Genomic DNA, 18,658 nt, shown 5'->3' with positions numbered 1-18,658 from the left:
CTGGGGCTCACCTGGTACTCACTGGGCCAGAACAAGCTGACTGCCAGCTCTGCCTGGTGCCACTGGCGGCCGTGGGAGCCCGAGGCGTTCCAGACGGCGCTGCCCGAGGGAGCCCCCGGCACCCGCACGTAGGCACGGAGAGTGCCAGGGCTGTGCCCATCCCTGCTGTACATGAAGTAACTGAACTGCAGGCAGTGGGTGTCATTCTCACTCAGAGCCTGGAAGAGCAGGTGAGCTTTCTGTCCTGGGGAGTGCTGAGAGGAGTTGACCATCAGGTAGGAGCCTGGAGTGAAGGAGAAGAGGGGAGAGCATGGAGGAACTGCCCTCCCAGAGTGGTTTGGGTGGGAAAGGTCCTTAAACATCACCTAGTGCCACCCCTGCCATGGTCAGGGACACCTCCCACCCCCCAGGGTGCTCCAAGCCCCATCCAACCTTCAACACTGCCAGGGATGGGGCAGCCACAGCTTCTGGGGGAACCTGGGGCTCAGCACCCTCACCCCAAAGAATTCCTTTGCTCATGTCCAACCTCAGTCTCCCCTCTGCCACTTTAAAGCCATCCCCCCTTGTGCCATTACTCCAGGACCTTGTCAGAAGTCCCTCCCCAGCTTTCTTGCAGGTAGGGGATGGAGAGGATGGAGTGTGTGGGATTGCAAAGGTGCCCATGACCCAGCAGTGATGCTCAGATCCCACTGGGTGTGCACTAAACAGTGAAACATCAATCCGAGAAGGCATCAAATTCCCCAATTTAAATATTAGGTGGCTGAGACACTTCCCAGTGATTTACTCAGCAAAAGGTCACTGTGAACTATCTAAAACTAGAGAAACCCAGTGGCTTTTCAGCTTGAAGGCTCTGGAGGCTCTCTCCTGCAGTGCTCAGCTGAACACATTTCACCTTACAGCTTTTCAGTGAAATTCCAACACTTATTAAATGCTGGGAATGGGATAAGACCTGACCTACTGAATGGCTCAAATTTGCAAGCCAAGTATTCACTCAAAATGAAGTCACCAGTTCTCCTGTCCCGTGTCAGGCCCCACAAACTCCTGGCTTTTTCAAAACCTGGATGCAGCAGTAGAAGATGTGAATGAAAGCAGCCTGTGGGGACAGGCAGGATGGGAACAAGGGACCCGGGATGGAGTCAGTGTCAGATTCCTGTCTGGGCAGCAGCAGGACACTGAAACCTGGCTGCTGGCTGAGGAGGGAATGATCAGACCTCCTGCCTCCAGGATAAGCAAGACACTGGGATCAGTGACAGCTCCAAAGCCACCCAAGCCTCCCCACCTGCTTCCTCTGAATGCTCCCAGCTCCAGCTGCCTCCATGCTCCCCTTCCAGCCCCCTCATTCCTATTCCCATCACCTCCTATCATTTACCAGGCAGTTGTCACTGAGTTTAAACCCTGCTCAGCAGGTGCTTCCATGGGGAGAACGTGGTCCTCAGCTTAATGAGCAGCAGCAAAGCTCCCCCAGGATGCTGGAACCAGAGACCCCCAGGATGCTGGAACCAGAGACCCTGGCATATTGGAACCAGGGACCCAGGGATGCTGGAACCAGTGACCCTGGCATATTGGAACCAGGGACCATGGGATGCTGGAACCAGGGACCCAGGGATGCTGGAATCAGGGACCCTGGGATGCTGGAATCAGGGACCCCTGGGATGCTGGAACCAGGGATCCCTGGGATGCTGGAACCAGGGACCCAGGGATGCTGGAATCAGGGACCCTGGGATGCTGGAATCAGGGATCCCTGGGATGCTGGAATCAGGGTCCTTTCCTGCCCTGCATTCCCCATCCCCAGGAGTCTCCCAGAGCCATCCAGCACAGCCAAGGGGCTGGGACAGGGGATGGATGTGAGGCTGCCCCACCAAACCCTCCCCCCTGGCCAAAGGCAAGGGGATTGTTAATATCCCTTCCATTTTAATAACAACAGAATCTGTAAGTAACAAGGCTGGGCCATTTGTTCAAGTCTCCCCTTGTTTTCCTGACAGTAGGCATTAATTATTAATAGCTTTCACCACCAGTTAATTTCAATGAATTCACACACTTCCCTCCTGTTGATTCCCAGGAAGTGGCACCAAGAAATTCCTCATGAAGGGAGGGGTGGGGGATGTGGTTTGTGGGGTACAGCCACACACCCCCCCAGAATTTGGGAACTGCACCTGGGGGACCCCAACACACCCAGGAGGTCACAGCATCTCCTGGGAAGACACAGTGCTGGGTACCTCAGGGCATCCCTTGGGGCTGGGCTGGGAAAAAAAGAAAAATCACTAAAAAGCAAAAATTTTCCCTGATTTGCAGAGCCACTCAGAGTTCCTGGGCAGACATGTAGGGTGAAATAAAACACTAACCATTTATTTCCTCAGAATCAAGCACAGCCACATTTCAGTGACAGAAGGAAAGGCACTGTGTCCATATTCCTTTTATTATTATTATCATTATTATTATTATTATTATTATTATTATTATTCCTCTCTCATCTCCCCCAGCACAATTACTTCTGCCCTAACAGGACCTGCTCCATTTGGTCCAGGTCACAGCAGCACAGGGAGCAAACACCATCCCACCCCGTGCCAGGGGACATTTCCCAAAAGCCACCTCCACCCACCCCATCTGCCAGCCTCTCCTCACAGAGACCCTCAGCCCTCCCTGCCCTTTAAAAACAAAAAGCCAGAGGAGCAAACTAAAGAGACCAAGACTCAAATTAAACCACTGACAAGGTATTTTTAAAAGAATTCCCATTCAGGGCAGCCAGGATCACAGACACAAGCAGGTGACAATCTGCCCATGCATTTCCTTCCCAGTGTTGCTGCACTGGAAGAACCAAACTCCCACCTCCTGATTTTGTGCTAATTATATCCTCCTCCTCCCCCCTAAAGGATTGGTCCCAGTTTCAGCTTCAAGCCCAGTGTATGGGTTGGGGATTTTTAATGCAGGAGAAGCAGAGATCCTTGTCCCCACCCTGGGATGCAGCATCCTGCCCCAGAGCATCCCTCAGCACAATGTCCTGGTACCAGCAGAGAGGTGGCCAGGGGTGACAAAATCCCTCAGCAGCCCCTGGGTTGCTTTTTGCTGTAGTTATTTTTGGTTTCCAGTGATTTATTTTGTTTGTTTCTTTAATGCACCTCAATAAAATGGCAGCACAGCCCTGTCTGGGTGATCCCACCAGTGCACGGGGTGACAAGAAGGTGGGAAAGGCAAAGGGGGAAAAGGCAAAGGGGAGAAGAAGGGGGAGAAGAAGGGGGAGAAGAAGGGGGAGAAGAAGGGGGAGAAGAAGGGGGAGAAGAAGGGGAGAAGAAGGGGAGCAAGAAGGGGAGCAAGAAGGGGAGCAAGAAGGGGAGCAAGAAGGGGAGCAAGAAGGGGAGCAAGAAGGGGAGCAAGAAGGGGAGCAAGAAGGGGGAGAAGAAGGGGGAGAAGAAGGGGGAGAAGAAGGGGGAGAAGAAGGGGGAGAAGAAGGGGGAGAAGAAGGGGGAGAAGGGGGAGAAGAAGGGGGAGAAGAAGGGGGGCAAGAAGGGGAGCAAGAAGGGGAGCAAGAAGGGGGAAAGAAGGGGGGAAAGAAGGGGGGAAAGAAGGGGGGAAAGAAGGGGGAAAGAAGGGGGAAAGAAGGGGGGAAAGAAGGGGGAAAGAAGGGGGGAAAGAAGGGGGGAAAGAAGGGGGAAGAAGGGAGAAAGGCAACAGGAAAATAATCATGCCTGCAACATGGGAGAGCCCCATCTGTGGGAGAGAAGCAGCCATGGTGTTGTCTTTAAGTGAAAGAGGGAGACAGTCAAAGTGGGAAGAGATGGGGGGTTGGAACCCACACAAAGCAAACAAGAAAGGCAAAAGCAGGAGGCAGCAGAGGTAGAGGTGGGTGGCCAGCAGCCAGCACCCGCTCCAATAAATCCTACACTCCTTGCAGCTGGCTGCACTCCAATAAAAACTCATTTTAATCTGAGACCACGAGACTCCTTCGGAAAGTGCTCCCCAGAGAGGCCCTGGTGCTGTGAAATACTCTTCATCCACCAAGCTGCTGGGGGGGAACTGGGGCTGCAGGAGCCTCCTGAAATGTTCCAGGGTGAAACGGCCCAAAAACGGGGTCCCTGCACCTGCTGGGTGCTTCAAAGCGAAGTGATTCCCTGCACCTTTGGTCCCATCCCTCCAGCCCCTTGTCCTAAGTCCCTCCCCAGCTTTCCTGGAGCCCCTTCAGGCACTGGAAGGTGCTCTGAGGTCTCCCTGTTGCGTTGCATCTCTTCCTTCCTCTTCTCTTCCTCTTCTTTTCTCTTCCTCTTCCTCTTCCTCTTCCTCTTCCTCTTCCCTCTTCCAGGCTGAATACCTCCAACTCTCCCAGCCAGCCTCTGATCCCTCCAACAGCAAGTTTAATCCCCTTCTCTCTTGATACCCCCTGGGTATCTTCCAAAGCAGAGAGAGCAGCCCCATCCCCCCCACCCCTTCAGCCCCCAAGCTCTAAACTCAGGCAGTTTGCTGCAAATTTAACATTTCAGCTGAAAATGAAGCAGAAAACCCAAGTAATCACAGGTTTCAGACCCCTGGTTGTGAGCCAGCTCAATCCCCAGCTCTGCATCCCCTGGAATCATCCATCACTGCCCTGGAACCCCCCTGCAGGACACACACGAATTGGGATAATTCAGTTTAAAGCAATTATTTGGAAAAGCATCAAGAAAGTGGCAAACCTTGACTTTCCACCCCAAAAATACACAGCTGGGGTGGCACAGGGTTAAATCCCCCATGGCAGCAGCACAGGGCTCAGAGGTGCCCAGAGCCACCTCCCACATCCCTGTTGGGCTGTTGAAACCCCCCCCCTCTCTCCAGCAGCAGGGTCCCTGCAGGACCCCAAGTGACACAGGACTCCTCAGGGCCCCAAAACATTCTGTCCTACTGTCCTGAGGACTGACACAGCTCATCACACCTTGCTGGTGGGCACTGCAGCTGAGCTGGGGACTGACACAGCTCATCACACCCCAAGGGCATCACAGCACCCCCTGCACACACAACCCCGGAGAGGTCCCGACTGTGGGGATGGGAGCAGGGGGAGGGAGCAGGGGGAGCCCTGGGGTCCATCCCAGGATCCAGGAGGGGGTTCCTGGGGGTCCGTGGGGCCAGAGGGGACTCACCGTGGGGCAGGTCAGCTGTCAGGTGTGGCACGGTGTGACTGCGGAGCAGCTCCCACCCGAAGTCATCGTCCTGGCCCTGGCTGTACTCACACAGCTTCGGGTCCCCCTCCTCCTCAAAAGTGCAGCCACCTGTGGACACAGAGACCCCATCAGACCCCCCCCTGCCCCAAATCCCTGCCAGGATGCTGTGTGACACCCCTAAAACACACAGACCCCATCAGAACCCCCGCTGTCCCAAATCCCTGCCAGAATGCTCTGTGCCCCCCCCCCAAAACACACAGACCCCATCAGAAACCTCCCTGGCCCAAATCTCTGACAGGATGCTGTGTGCCCCCCCCCCCCTAAAACACACAGACCCTGTCAGACCCCCCACACCCCCCAAATTCCTCCCAGGATGCTCTGTGCCCCCCTCCCCAAAACACAGAGACCTCATCAGACACACACCCCCCACCCCAAATCTCTCACAGGATGCTGTGTGCCCCACACACAAACACAGAGACCCCGTTAGACACCCCCCCCTGCCCCAAATTCATCCCAGGATGCTGTGTGATCCCCCCCAAAAAACACAGAGACCCCAACAGATCCCCCCTGCCCCAAATTCCTGCCAGGATGCTCTGTGCCCCCCCACACACACACAGACCCCACCAGAGACCTCCTGCACCCCCAGCTGGCACTGCCCAGCTCTGGTCTTTATCACAGAGGGAAGGGGGGGGGGTTGGGATTTATCCTTTGCAAAAAGCCCACACTGAACCCCCAAATCCCACATCCAGCTCCAACTCCATCCTGCACCCAGGTTCCCCTTGCATCCCACACCCAACCCCCCCATCCCACATCCAGAACCCCATATCCTATACCCAAGCTCCAGCCACATCCCACACTGAACCCACCCCCTCCATCCCACATCCAGCCCCCCGTATCCCCAGTATCCCACCATCCAGCCCCCCCCCCAAAGCTCTGGGGCTGGCTTTGCCTCTGGGGCCGCCCAGGGTGGGTTGGTTACCCCCATCCCATTATCCCATTAATCCCAGGATTACCCCTCCCAGGGGCCCCAGAGCTAACTAATGGGAGCCCCTGGGCTGATGAGGTCAAGCAAACCCCTGAGCAAGCAGGAGCAACAAAGGAAATATCCCCTAAAGGGCCAGCATGAAAGCAGAGCCAGGCAGGGGGATTATTCCTTCTGTTATTTTTCCCATTTTATCCCCAAATTACCTCAGTAATTCCCCCCACCCCAAAGGATTTGCCAGTGAAGGGCCCCGCTGCTGCCGAGGGGTTTGTGCTTCCCCCTGGGGAGGGATGCTCAGACCCCTGACTTGGGCAAACTCAAAGTCCAAAAACTGGGAAATAAAAAAACTGGGAAATGCAAAAGCTCAGAAAATTATTATCCCCAATTCTTTCAGATGTAAAAACAGATTTAGGGCTTCTCCTACAACTTCACACTCATTTTTCAAAAGCACCAAGATGCACTCCAGCTCCATGATCATGGTTTGGGTTTTTTTTTTTCCTCCCAGAACCACAGGAAACTTCTTTAAATAAAAATAAATGCAAATTCTCTCCTACTCCCTGGCCTGGAGGCACCCAGAGCTCACAGGTCCCACTAAACCCTCCCTGAAATGGGGTGTCTGGTTGTGTCCCTGCACAGCTCCTGTGCTGCTCACCACCAGACACGTTGGATTTTAGAGGGTTTGAAACTTGGCTGCACTTCCTTGTGGGAGAAAAAGCAAAGAATCCGTCCAAATTCTCCAGGAAGGAAAGGGAAAGGAAAAAAAAATAGATTTATAAGAAACCAAGTGTCAGAAATGAAGTGCCAAGTGATCTCAAGGAAGGGGGAAGGGCAGGGGGAAAGCCCAAGTTTTTCTCTCCAGAAGCTGCTGCAATGGGATATTCTGGGAGGGAGAAATTTGTTCCCAGTGTTGGGGTTTTTATTTTTGTTCTGAGGAAGCAGAGTGGAGACAACAGCCCCTGGGGTTGGCCAAACCCCATTTCCCAAGGAAAAAGAGCCCCAAATAAATCACTCCAAGCTGCTAACACCACCTGGGGAGACACAACCCCCTCCTCCAGGGCTGTGTCTCCACCACTCACACCCCATCAGTCCCGTGCCTCAGTTTCCCCACAACCCCATCAGGCCCAGCCTGGTTCCACAGCCCCCAGGAGCCAAGCCCTGGACCCCAAAAGCTGAGCAGATCCTCTGTGTGTGCTCAGATTGCCCAGGACAATCCTTCTCCCTCCTGGAACAAGTTTATTGTTCTGCCTTCCCCCCCACCCACTGCCCATCCCACTGCCAGATCTGTGCTTTGTATCTGCAGGGGGAAAAACAAAGAATCCCAAAGTGGTTTGGGTTGGAAAGGACCCCAAAGCTCCCCCAGTGCCCCCCCTGCCATGGTCAGGGACACCTCCCCCAGCCCAGGATGCTCCAAGCCCCATCCAACCTTGGACACTGCCAGGGATGGGGCAGCCACAGCTTCTGGGGGAACCTGGGGCTCAGCACCCTCACCCCAAAGAATTCCTTCCTCATGTCCCACCCCAATCTCCCCTCTGCCACTTTAAAGCCATCACCCCTTGTCCCATCACTCCAGGCTCACAGGATGGTTTTAGCACAAATGGTTGATGCCACTGCTGCAAACGGGGAAACTGAGGCACGTGGGAGCTCTGGCAAAGTCCTCCAAGAGGAGCATCCCAGCAGCATCCCCTGGGGAGGGTGGAAAACCCAGGGAGCTGCTGGGGTTTGCTGGGATGCAGGATGCAGAGGAGGTCAGGGTGCTGCTCCCACCTCCCAGAGCCAGGCTGCTGTTCAGAAGCCATTTCTATTTCCAGGTGATTTCCTTCACACCTCCCACAGGAAGGTGCCCTGGGAAGGAAAGGCTGGGGCTGGGAGCTGCCTTCCTGCAGGCACCAGCAGAGGTGGGAGATAGGGACCAGACACTGCAGCTCATCTCTAATCAGATGTATTTATTAACCAGCCAGATCCTGTACATCCCCAGCACAAGCTCCTGGGTGAGGTTGTTACTGGGTAAAAGGGATCAGAAATCCCATTTCCATCCCTGGGGGGCTCAGACCCCCAGAGAGGGGATATAACCCAGGGCTATGGGACTCACCTGGGGGTCCTGCAGCCATGCAGACCCCAAATCAAACAGGGCACCCCCTCAGCTCCACACCCAACACCTCCAGGGTCACCTCCTCTGGTCCCAAACTCTAAATCCCCCCAAACAGAGCCCAGGGCACAAATGCAGCAGGCACCTGCAAAGGGTTTGGGGTTTTTTTTTCATTCCACAGAGGAGATGACAAACACCCTCCCTGCTCCCCCACTTCTGCAAAATAGAAATATTAAAAAAAAAAAAAAAAAAAATTATTTCCTGGCCCCGATAAAAGCTGATTAGAAGAATATGGAAAGCAGCTCCATTAACATTCTTACCAGTAGTTTGTTTTGCTTCTCCAAATCATTTTAAATATTGCATTTAATAGAAAAATAATTTGCTCAGCTGTAAGAAACATCAATTTGCAACTTGAAGCCTTGCATATTAGCCAAAGAAGCTAATGTGTAAACATTAGCAGCTCCAGTAATGCGTGGGGTTTTAGCCAGTGCAATTCCAGGGAGAGAGCAGCCAGATATTAAGACAGAGGATTTGCATAATAAGTCACTTATTCCTGATAACCTCGGTGTTAGGAAAGCACAGGACTAGGAGAACAATATCAGTCTACCAGCAACTACAGAAAACATCCATCTCCCATTTTGCTCCTGGCCTGTTAAAAACCCTTTATGGGTTTTTTTTTTACCTGCAGATCCCCACGGAGGTGTTAAACCTCCTCCTGCAGCTCAGCTCCAACCCTAGGAGCTCCTATGGGAGCCTGGGCAGGAGGACTGGGGGAAACTGGGGGAACTGGGAGCTGTGGAGGTGCTACAGGCAGCCCCAGGCTTGGGGGCAGCAAATCCAAGTGGGAAAATACAACTGGAAAGGGTTTGCAATGCCATGGGGTCAGCTTGTGCTTGGGCAAGGACCAGGTGCAGAGACATTTAAAAGCAAAATGGAATTTATTCATCTTGCCAGAGTCCTTCCTCAGGCCACATCCAGCTGGGAACTGCAGCTTCCCACCCTTCCCAACCCCAAAGTAGCCCCTAGAAAGGGGAGAAGGGCCCAACGTGGGTGCAGGGATGCTGAGGGGCACAAGCCAGGAGGTTTTGTGCCCACGTGGATTTAACATCCCCTCCCAGTCCTCTCTCCTGGTTAAACCTTGACATTCCCAAACAAAAAGCCTGGATCCAGCCAGTGCTGCTCCCAGGGAAAGCACCAGCACCATTCCTCTTCTTTTCACTCAGGTTGGGAGAGGTTCTGCAGCACAGAAACCTGAAGGTCCTGGGCAGGAGGCCACTAACCTGATACACAAGTGTTTGAATAATTAACCATCAATTAATTAACACAGCCCGGGCTTCCTCTTTGACTCCCTAAGAAAAACAAAGCAGACCTTTGGAAACCTCCATCCTGTTGTTATTGATTGCTGACTGTGCCACACGGAGCCACATGGCACCTTGGGGGGAAAAAAGGTAAAAAATGTAAAATTAAAAAAAATCAATTGGAAAAAAAAAGGAGGAAAAAAAAAACTCAGCTTGTTTCTGGCTCCCTAGCTCCTGTATTCCCATGAGGACCCCACAGCTCCATGGACCCAGACCAGGCCCCCCCAGGTGCTCTGGGGACCGAAGGACAGGGGGATGCTCCCTGCCCCTGCCCAGGACACAGCAGCCCCACAGCCCTGGGGGGCTGACACCAGCTCCAGGGAGCAGAGGAAAGAGCAGTTTTTCCAAACCAACCCCATTTTGCAGGGGATAAAGGTGGGGGAAAGCCTCAAGCCCATCTCCCCCCTGCCCCCAGCAGCCCTTCACACTCTGGGTACCACTTCCCTGCAGGGATGGGCTAAATCCTGCTGGGATGGAGAGCAGGCCAGCACCAAGGGGGATTGAGGAGGCAGCTCCAGAGGGTTATTTGTGGCCTTTCAGAGCTGTTTGCATTGCCAAAGAGCCCTCACGTGGCAACACCAGCCAGCAACCAGGCTGCATGGTCCCCAGCCCTTGGGAAAATAAGAGCAAGAGGAAGAAGAGCAGGGAGGAAGGTCTGGGCAGAGCAGGAGCATGTCTCAGTGCAATGGAAAATCCAGGATGATGGTTTTCCTCCTCCTGCTGCACCAGGAAAAGCAACATAGGGAGGCTGACAGTGAGGTTTAAAGGTGGTGTTGTGGGCAAAACCCATCACCACGGGCTGGGGTGCACGGGCTCAGCCAAACTGGATCAGCAGGAGGATAAAGGCACTGACAGAAACATCCATTTGGGGAATGAAAAGGAGCCCCATGCCCAGGGAGTTTGTGTCATGGCTTTGAGGAGCTCTCCCAGTCCCCACACTGGGCTCAGGGGGCTCTCCCAGTGCCCAAGCTGGGCACAGACAACCACGGGCAGTTCTGGCACGAGCACCCACCCATCCATCCATCCATCCATCTCCCCAGGTCAAGGCAAAAACCAGGAGCTCCAAACTCACCCAGCATCTCCCACCAGCACCCCAGTGCTCCCCAGAACTCCCAGAGGCTCAAACCTCTTTTAACCAGGCTGATCAGGTCCCCTGGCTGCGGGCAGACACTGGGTAGAAAAGCAGCTGCTGCTTCAGGACAGCAAGTTGTAAATCCAGAGCCTGAGGATGCCTTTTCCCACCAGCTTGTTTATTGCTTTTCATTCCTCCCCTCCCTTGCTGGCAGCAGGGGCCCCTTTGTGCCTCCTCTAGCCCCCCTCAGATCTGCTCTCAACACAGAGGACCCCACTCCTCTGTCATCTTAAACTCTTCCTAGAGATCCACCCAGGGTCATTTCTTCCCCACCTGTATTTTTTTTTCTTCCTCCTGCAGACCAGGGTGCAACCACATTGCACTGGAAACCTCTGGGACTGCACTGGAAACCTCTGGGACTGCACTGGAAACCTCTGGGACTGCACTGGAAACCTCTGGGACTGCACTAAACAGCAATACCTGGAAATTTTGATGGAACTCATGGGTGGTCAAAGAAGAGACCCCCCCAGCATGGTGTGCAGCAGCACCTTGCACACCCTCCACCCCAGCCAGCTCCCAGCTCCCATTTCCAGCTGGCTGCAGCCACCAAACAGGAGAGCTCAGCCTTCCCAGAGGATGGAAGGGCAGGAGATGGCTCCTTGCCCCAGGAGATGCTCTTCAGAGCAGAGCAGCAGGACCCCAGGCTGGTGCCTAAATCAAAAGTTCAAGTAATGAAAAACAGGCATGGGCCAGCACAGAGATGCACTGCTTTAGGCTGCTATTGTTACAGCCCAAGGAAAGCAAGGTGATTGCTGGCTGTGGAAAATCAATGGGGCATAATCACTCAGCAGACAGCAGAAAATATGGTGAAAAACAAGCAGAAGTGGGAGAGTCCTTGGGAAAAGACCTAGCTGGGCAGCAACCAAGCCCCCAACACAACCTCATCACTCAGGAGAGACCTGAGCCTGCCCTGGCACTGGGAAGGCTGTAGAAATCCCCCTTTCAAGCTGCTCTTTCCCCAAAAGAAAACCACACTGGAAAATCCCAGCAACCCACCTCCATCGGGTGCCCCATCACCACTCAAGCAGAGCCAGATAAACCAGCAAGGATTTTGGGGTGACCAAGGATCCCCCACCTTGGCCAATCCCTGAGCCAAATGCAGCAGCTGGAGGTGATGGGCAGAGCACTCACCCATCCTGCAAACCACAGAGGGCACCAAAGTCTCTGCTGATGGGCAGGGAGGTGCTGCCCAGGGGTCAGGAGCCTGGCATCACCCAGCACCCAGCACACAAGGGTGCCATGCCCCAGGATGGGTCCCCAGTGGCAGGGAAAGGACTTTGGAGGTGACTCCATCCTGGAGCAGATCTGCCTGGACTTGCTGACAGGATTTAAGATCCCTGCTGCTGAACCCTCTGGCTCAGATCCAGGGGAAACTGAGGCACCAGGTCCCATGCAGCATGGGACAGGAAGTGGCCTGCAGCCCCTTGCAGAGCACCCTCAAACCCACAGCAGCTCCACAGACCCCTCCAAATCAAGCCAGAAGTGCAGTCTGTCCATCACCCATCCCTCCTCCTGCCTTGCCCTCCATGAACAACCCCTGTGATGCTCCATCCCCTTTGGCCCATGGGAGGAGCAGCCATGGCCACCATCTCCTGTCAGCCCCAGGCAGCACACACAGCAGAGCCCCCCACCCCAGGGACCTGCTGGGCTGCAAGAACCTCATCCCCTCTCCTGGGGACATCCAGCCACTCCAGCAGCAGCTGATGGCCCAACTGCAGGGTGAAGCCTGCTGGACCAGAGCTCTCCCCCTCTTGCTCCTCAGCTGGGCTAATTGGGCTAATTAGGCTGCAGGTCCCCACAGAGCAGGAGGCAGCACCCCAGGCTCAAGCACCCAGGGGCTGCTGCCACAGCTCATCCCCACACAGGGTCATCTGCAGCCACCCAGGAGTGGCCAGGGGGACAGTGGCCTCGTTAAGACACATCAGTGTCTGAACTCAGTGTCCCCAACTGCTGCATCCCTGCTGAACTTAATGATGCTGAGAAAGGACTGACCCACATGGGGGAAGGGGGGGGAAGAATCCAGGAGATCAAAGCTGCAGCTACCCCAGGGTGGGTGACTGGGTGACTCTACACGGTTTTTCCAGCCAAATTAAAAAAAAAAAATAAATAAAAAGTAGTAAATGCCCCCAAAAAAATACTCAGAGTTGCTCTGGCTCTGCAGCCCATTTACACCCCACACCTGCAGCCAGGGTGCAATGCTCACAGAGGGGTCCTCACAGGGTGCACTCCCCAGCCCTCCTCCTCCAAGATGCTCTTCATCCAGTGAGGAAAAGCAGGTCCCATGTCTCCAGGATCCCCCTAATCCAGGGAAGGTGGGACAGAGCAGGCTGGCACCCCTCTATCCCCCACCCCAACACCCACCCACATCCATCCTGACCAAGAGCAGCTCTGCCAGGCAGCAGAAAAAGCTCCAGCATCAGGACTTGGGTGAGTTAAGGCTGCCAACAAGGAGGCAAATTAACTCCAGAGGACAAATTCCTGGGAATCCAGAGCAGAAAGCCTCAGTTTCCCCAGTGTACAAAGAGGAGGGGGGGGTCTCCAGCCTGGAACAGAAGAATAGGATCCCAGGAAAGTGCAAAACAAATCCCAAGCTGTTGTCATAAAGGAGAAGAGGAGGTTTGGGAATCTTGACATTTAATCACGCAGTCACTAAAGGTTCCCAGACATGTCTAATAAGACAATTACAGTGCATGTTAATAATAGATTATTAAAAAGCTTATTTATGGAGGTTTGAGCAGGCAGATGGCAGGGCTGTGTCACTAAGGCTCTCCAGAGCCTTTCCTACCTCTCAGCACCAAGCAGGGATTGCTTCTGCCTGCCCAGCCCTCTGTGCTTAACCCCTGCACGGCTGCTGAAAGCCAAGAGCAAATCCCAGGGGGGCTGCACCCCAAAAAAAAGCTTCTTCCAGGGTGCTTCGGGGTGCTCAGGGCTCTGAAAAGAGCACAGATGGGTTGTGCTCCATGGAAAAACTCCATCCCGGGTGCAGTCAGGGGGAAAACCAACATCAACAGGCAGCAGGGAGGCTGTCACTGCCAGGGCAGGGGTCAAAGCCACCAACCAGCATCTGCCTTTGTCTTTCAGGAGGAATCTTTGCTCCCCGGGGGCCCTGATCCTGCTGGCTTTGCTTTGGGAAAGCTCTGGCAGGGAAGCTGGAATGGGGCTGGTTTGTCTTAGTTTGGATAACAAAGGGAAAAATGTGTGGAGCTGGCCAGAAGGTGACTCACCAGCAGCCCTGCTCCCCAAGCCAGGGCAGGTCCAAGCACCAGGAGGAAAAAAAAACAGGGAATAGGAGTTTTGGAGCAAGGAGAAGAGGGCAAAAAAGAAGCAAATACAACTACAAGTCATGGGTGGGAGGAGGAACAGACACCATGGAGCTGCAGATCCAGAGCCAGAGGGACAGGACCATCCAGGAGGGACAGGACCATCCAGGAGCATCAGCATCACTCACAGGAGCATCCCTAAATTCAGTGAAGATCCACTATGTTCCAAGGCATGGAGAAGGGCCACAGGAGGAGCCAAGGGAGCAGGAAACCCACCTGGTGAGTGGGATTTTCTGCAGCATCCCAGCACAGGATCCTGGTGGGGACTGCACTGCCTGGGAGCTCTGGGAAAGGCCATGGCACTCTCAGGAAGAAGCAAGGAAGAGAAAAAGACTCTCCCCTGGTGCAGGAGAGGAAAAAAAAAAATAAATCCAAAAGTGAAATAATCTGGCAAGGAAAATGTAATGTCCTGTATGGTTTGTGTGCTTGGTAAAGGCAGGGTGGGGAGGAAAAAAATTCCCTGGCATGGGTGAGCCCAGAGGCAGCCAAGTGGGAGGAAATAAACACCCAGCAAAGGGCTGGGGAGAGCAGGATCAGGAACCCAGAGAGCACAAAAGAGCCCCCAGGAGGCTCAGACCCACACAGACCCCGACCCCCCACGGCTGGGGACGCTGCCCTGCCAGCCAGGGGGACGCCAGGAGGATTTGTCCCATTCCCCCACCCCAATCCCAGCCCTGGGGACGGCGTCTGCTCCACATTCCCATTCACTTGGCCAAAACAACAGCCAGCCACCTCGGGGTCACCCCTGTGTCACCTCCTGCCAGGGCTGTGCAGGAAGGGGAGGGGGTGACAGGACCCTCAGGTGACCCCCAACCAACACCACCAGCACCCACCACCCCCAAACCAAGCCAAGTGCCAGCAGAGATGTCACACACCCCAACCCTCTCCCCGGTGGCACCAACCTCCCGGGAGGAAGCTCCAGAGCCAAATATTTTATTTGTTTAATTGCTGCTAACGAAGTCAGAGCCAAGTGCACACAGATTGGGTGGCAGGAGTGCCACGTAGTGCCAACGCGTGTGTCCCCTGGCACAAAACAGCCTGGGAGGAGAAAAAGGGGGGTGGGGACAACACAGAGCCTGGGGAACACCTGGAGAGCAAGGAATGGGGGAAGTTTGGGGGTGCAGGGATGCACTAAATGGGAGCAGAACTGTCTTCTTTTCCTAGCTGGGGAAGGGAAGGAGGGAGCTGAGCGTGTCCTGGGGCCCGGCCAGAGGCTCCCAGCAAGGAAAAAGGCTCCGTGGTTTATTCCCAAAAAAAAAAAGGAGGAAAGGCTGGGCTGCCAAACCACCCTGGTGACAACTCTTAGGTCCCTGTCACAGCCAGCAGACACCACACAAGGGACAGACCAGAGGGTTTGGAGGGGCACTCAGCTCCTCACCCAGCTCAGCCCGTCCCAGGCATGCCATGCCTCAGTTTCCCCACTCGTGGGAAGGATCACACTACACCCCTTCCTGGCAAAGGAGGGGAGAGAAAACCACCCACCTGCCCAACACCCCCCGACACAGGGTGCTGGCTGTTCCCAGCAGTGGCTCTGGGGTCTCTCCAGGGACCCCAAGCACATATGCAGATGGGCTTAAGTATTTCTCACCAGCTTCCAAACCCCCCCAGGAGAAGCCAGGGGATGTGTGTGTGTGTGTGTGTGTCCCGACAGCCAATGTCCCCTCCAGAGCTGGCTGAGCCACACCAGGAGGAGTAAACACCAGAATGAGTGTGAAAAGCAGCTGGTGGGGAGGGGGACAGAGATGGTGGGGAAGGGGGGGGACAGAGCTGGAAGCAGAACCCTCACCCCCAGCCCACCCTCTCGCCCCTCCCCAAGCTCCACGGCAGAGCTGAGCCCACCCTGCAGCTACCAGGAGAAACGCTGGAGTAAACATGCTCCTGATTTACACCGGGTTCAACCCTACCCTTTGCAGTTGTCATCTGGCAGGGACGGAAAGCCAGGGAGAGGAAAGGGTCTGCTAGAGAGCGAGGGGGGGGGTCCCCATAAAGCCCCCCATCCCGACTCCACCGCCGGGTCACCGCTGCCCCCATCCCAAAGCCACACAGAGCCCAGGACCGGGGAGCAGCACAGCCCAAGACCCCCCCATCCCAACACGCAGAGGGGGTGCAGAAGCCCCTTCCCCTAAGCAGAGGGCTCGGAATTCCTCACCAGCTGCGTGCCTCAGTTTCCCTGCTGCCTCCTTCACCCCGTGCAGCATCTCCCCCCCCAGCCCAGCACACGGCTCTCCCCCCTCCAGCTGCCCCAGCACAAGGCAAACCCATTCCCTCCCCATCCTCCCCCCCATTCCAGGACCTCTGCAGAGCCTCCTCTGCTCCAGGCTGTCTCCCCCTCCAAATGGAGCCGCCTTGGTTTGTTTTCTGCTGCTTTTGGGTCCCACTCTGTTTTGATTTTTGCAGAAAGGCCACTGCCCCCCCTTCTCAAAAAAAAAAAAAAAAAAAAAAACCACAACAACAACCCAAAAAACCCCAAACACCAGCACAGGGAGAGTTGCTTCATTTTCAAGGCTAAAATAATAAACCACCAAAACCACCCCAGAGCACAAAGCATCACCCGAGAGGCTGCAGCACCAAGGTCCTGTGGAGCAAGGACCGGCACCCTCCTCCCCCGAGCCTCAGTTTCCCCTGCAAAAACCTCTCACGGCCCCAGGCAGCACCTCGGGAGCCCCAAATTCCCCCCATTCCGCAGCACCCAACCCCGCTCCTGTCTGCCGGGGGGGTCGGAGCCCTGGGGGGTGTGGGGTGTCCCCTGCACCCCCCCTCTGCCTTCACCCCTTCCCCAGCCCCCGCCTGCAGGGTCAGGCCCAGGGAGGGGTGGGTTGGAGGAGCCGCTAAAGAGCTGGACGGGAGGGGGAAAAGTACGGGAAAAAAAATTAAATAAATGTAAAAAACGATCGCGCAAAACTCAAATTACATCCCCGTGACACCGAGCCAGGGGAAGCGGTAACCGGAGCGGGGCCTCGGCCACCACCTGTTATCCCCGAAGGGTCCCCAAACCCACCCCCCACACCCCCCCCGGACCTCCGGGACCCCTCCCCGGGTTACCAACAAACGGTGCGGGTCCCGCCGCCCCCCGCCCGGGGCTGCACAGGGCTCCCCCCGCCCGTCCTCGGCGGAGCCCGGGCTGCTCCATCCCCGGCACCGGGCAGGGCTCCTCCGGGGGGGAACTTTCCCTTCCCGGGGGTGCAGCGGGAGGGGGGGTGCGGAGGAGGCGGCCCCGGTACCGGGGAGCGATCGGACACCACGGAGCTCACCTCCCGCCGTGCAGCCGCGGGCTACGAGGGTGCCACCGATCCCCTCCGCCTGCCAGCGAGCTCCGGGGAGCTCCGGTGTCCCGCACCCGAGGCCCGGAGGCAGCTCCGGCAGCGGGACGGGCGGCAGCACCCGGGGGTCCCGGAGCCCCGGCTGTGCCCCATCCCCGCCCGGCGTTCTCAAGCTCCGAGACAGCGAGCAACACACACACCCCCCGCACCCATCCCGCACCCAGTGCTCCCGCTCCGTTCTTACCGGCGGGGGTTTCGGTGTCCAGAGCGTAAACCCGAAGGGCGAGGGCGAGCAGCAGCGCCCGGGCGCTTCGCATGGTGCGGCCGGGGCGGAAAAAAGGGGGCGGGAGGGGGGGGAGCTAGGGAGGGGGGAGAAGTGGGGGGCGCGGCGGGGCCGGGATGGGGGCCGGGGGGGAAGCCGCCGCCTGCGGGCCCCGGGGGTTCGGCCCCGGGGGTTGGGCCCCGCGGTTCGGCCCCGGGGGTTCGGGCCCCGCGGTTCGGCCCCGCGGTTTCGGAGGCGGCGGCACAGCGGGGCACGCGCGCCCGCCCCGCGCCTCAAATACCGGCGGCCGCGCGGCGGCGGCTCGCTCCGCCGTGACGTCAGCACCGGCAGGGCCCCGCCGCGGCCCCGCGCGGGCAGAGAGCGCCCCCTGCCGGCCCCGGGAGCACCCGCAGCACCGGCACCGCCCCCCCCCTCTCCCCCCAATACCCCATGGGGGGGGCAGGGGAACGGAGGGGAGGGGGGGGGTTATGGAGAGGTGAGGGGCTGTATGGGGGTGTCGGTAGCACGGGGGGGTCCCGTTGCGGATGGGGGGCTGTCGGGGGGTCCCTCCGTGCTACCGACACGAAGTGGGGGGGGCTGCAGGAGGGTCCCGTTGCAGAGGGGGGGCTGTAGGGGGGGTCCCGTTGCCAAGGATGGTATTAATGGGGGTGCCGGTAGCACGGGGGGTCCCGTTGCGGATGGGAGAGTGCAGGGGCGTCCCGTTGCGGACGGGGGCTGTAGGGGGGTCCCGTTGCGAGGGGGGTGGGGGGCTACAGGGGGGTCCCGTTGAGAAGGGGGGGCTCTATGGGGGTGCCGGTAGCATGGGGGGTCCCGTTGCAAATGGGGGGCTGTAGAGGGGCCCTGTTGCGAAGGGGAGGCTCTATGGGGGTGCTGGTAGCACGGGGAGTCCCATTGCGGACGGGGGGCTGTAGGGGGGGCCCGCTGCGACGGGGGGGGCTACAGGAGGGTCCCGTTGCGAGGGGGGGGGCTCTATGGGATGCCGGTAACACGGGGGGGCCCGTTGCGGAGGGGTGCGCGGCTGCAGAGGGAGGATCCGGTTGCACAGGGGGGGTCCCGGCTGCAGGGGGGTCCTCAGCTGTGGGAGGGAGTTGGGGGTCTCTGCTTGCAAAGGGTG

General features: G+C 56.9%; 1 protein-coding gene across 4 annotated transcripts in view; it reads right to left on the bottom strand.

Moving 5' to 3' along the window:
* The window catches only part of PTPRU (protein tyrosine phosphatase receptor type U), a 55,263-nt gene extending 37,656 nt beyond the window's left edge, over positions 1 to 17,607 (bottom strand). For 2 of the 4 annotated variants that reach the window (XM_030464400.1, XM_030464404.1), the window contains exons 1-4: positions 14,904 to 14,922; positions 14,218 to 14,341; positions 5,103 to 5,231; positions 12 to 283 (exon numbers count right to left, since the gene is read on the bottom strand). In XM_030464400.1, coding sequence (XP_030320260.1) covers positions 12 to 283; positions 5,103 to 5,231; positions 14,218 to 14,299 — 483 coding nt within the window. In that variant the 5' untranslated portion in view covers positions 14,300 to 14,341; positions 14,904 to 14,922. Of the gene's footprint in view, positions 1 to 11; positions 284 to 5,102; positions 5,232 to 14,217; positions 14,342 to 14,903; positions 14,923 to 17,505 lie in introns of those variants that run through there. The other 2 variants (XM_030464401.1, XM_030464402.1) reach the window with 2 other exon arrangements.
* Positions 17,608 to 18,658: the final 1,051 nt, after the last annotated feature.

Source organism: Calypte anna, chromosome 23 (assembly GCF_003957555.1).
Source record: "Calypte anna isolate BGI_N300 chromosome 23, bCalAnn1_v1.p, whole genome shotgun sequence".
Lineage (NCBI taxonomy): Eukaryota > Metazoa > Chordata > Aves > Apodiformes > Trochilidae > Calypte > Calypte anna.
The sequence above is the reverse complement of the archived record's forward strand: the minus strand, read 5'-3'. Positions and strand labels throughout refer to the sequence as shown.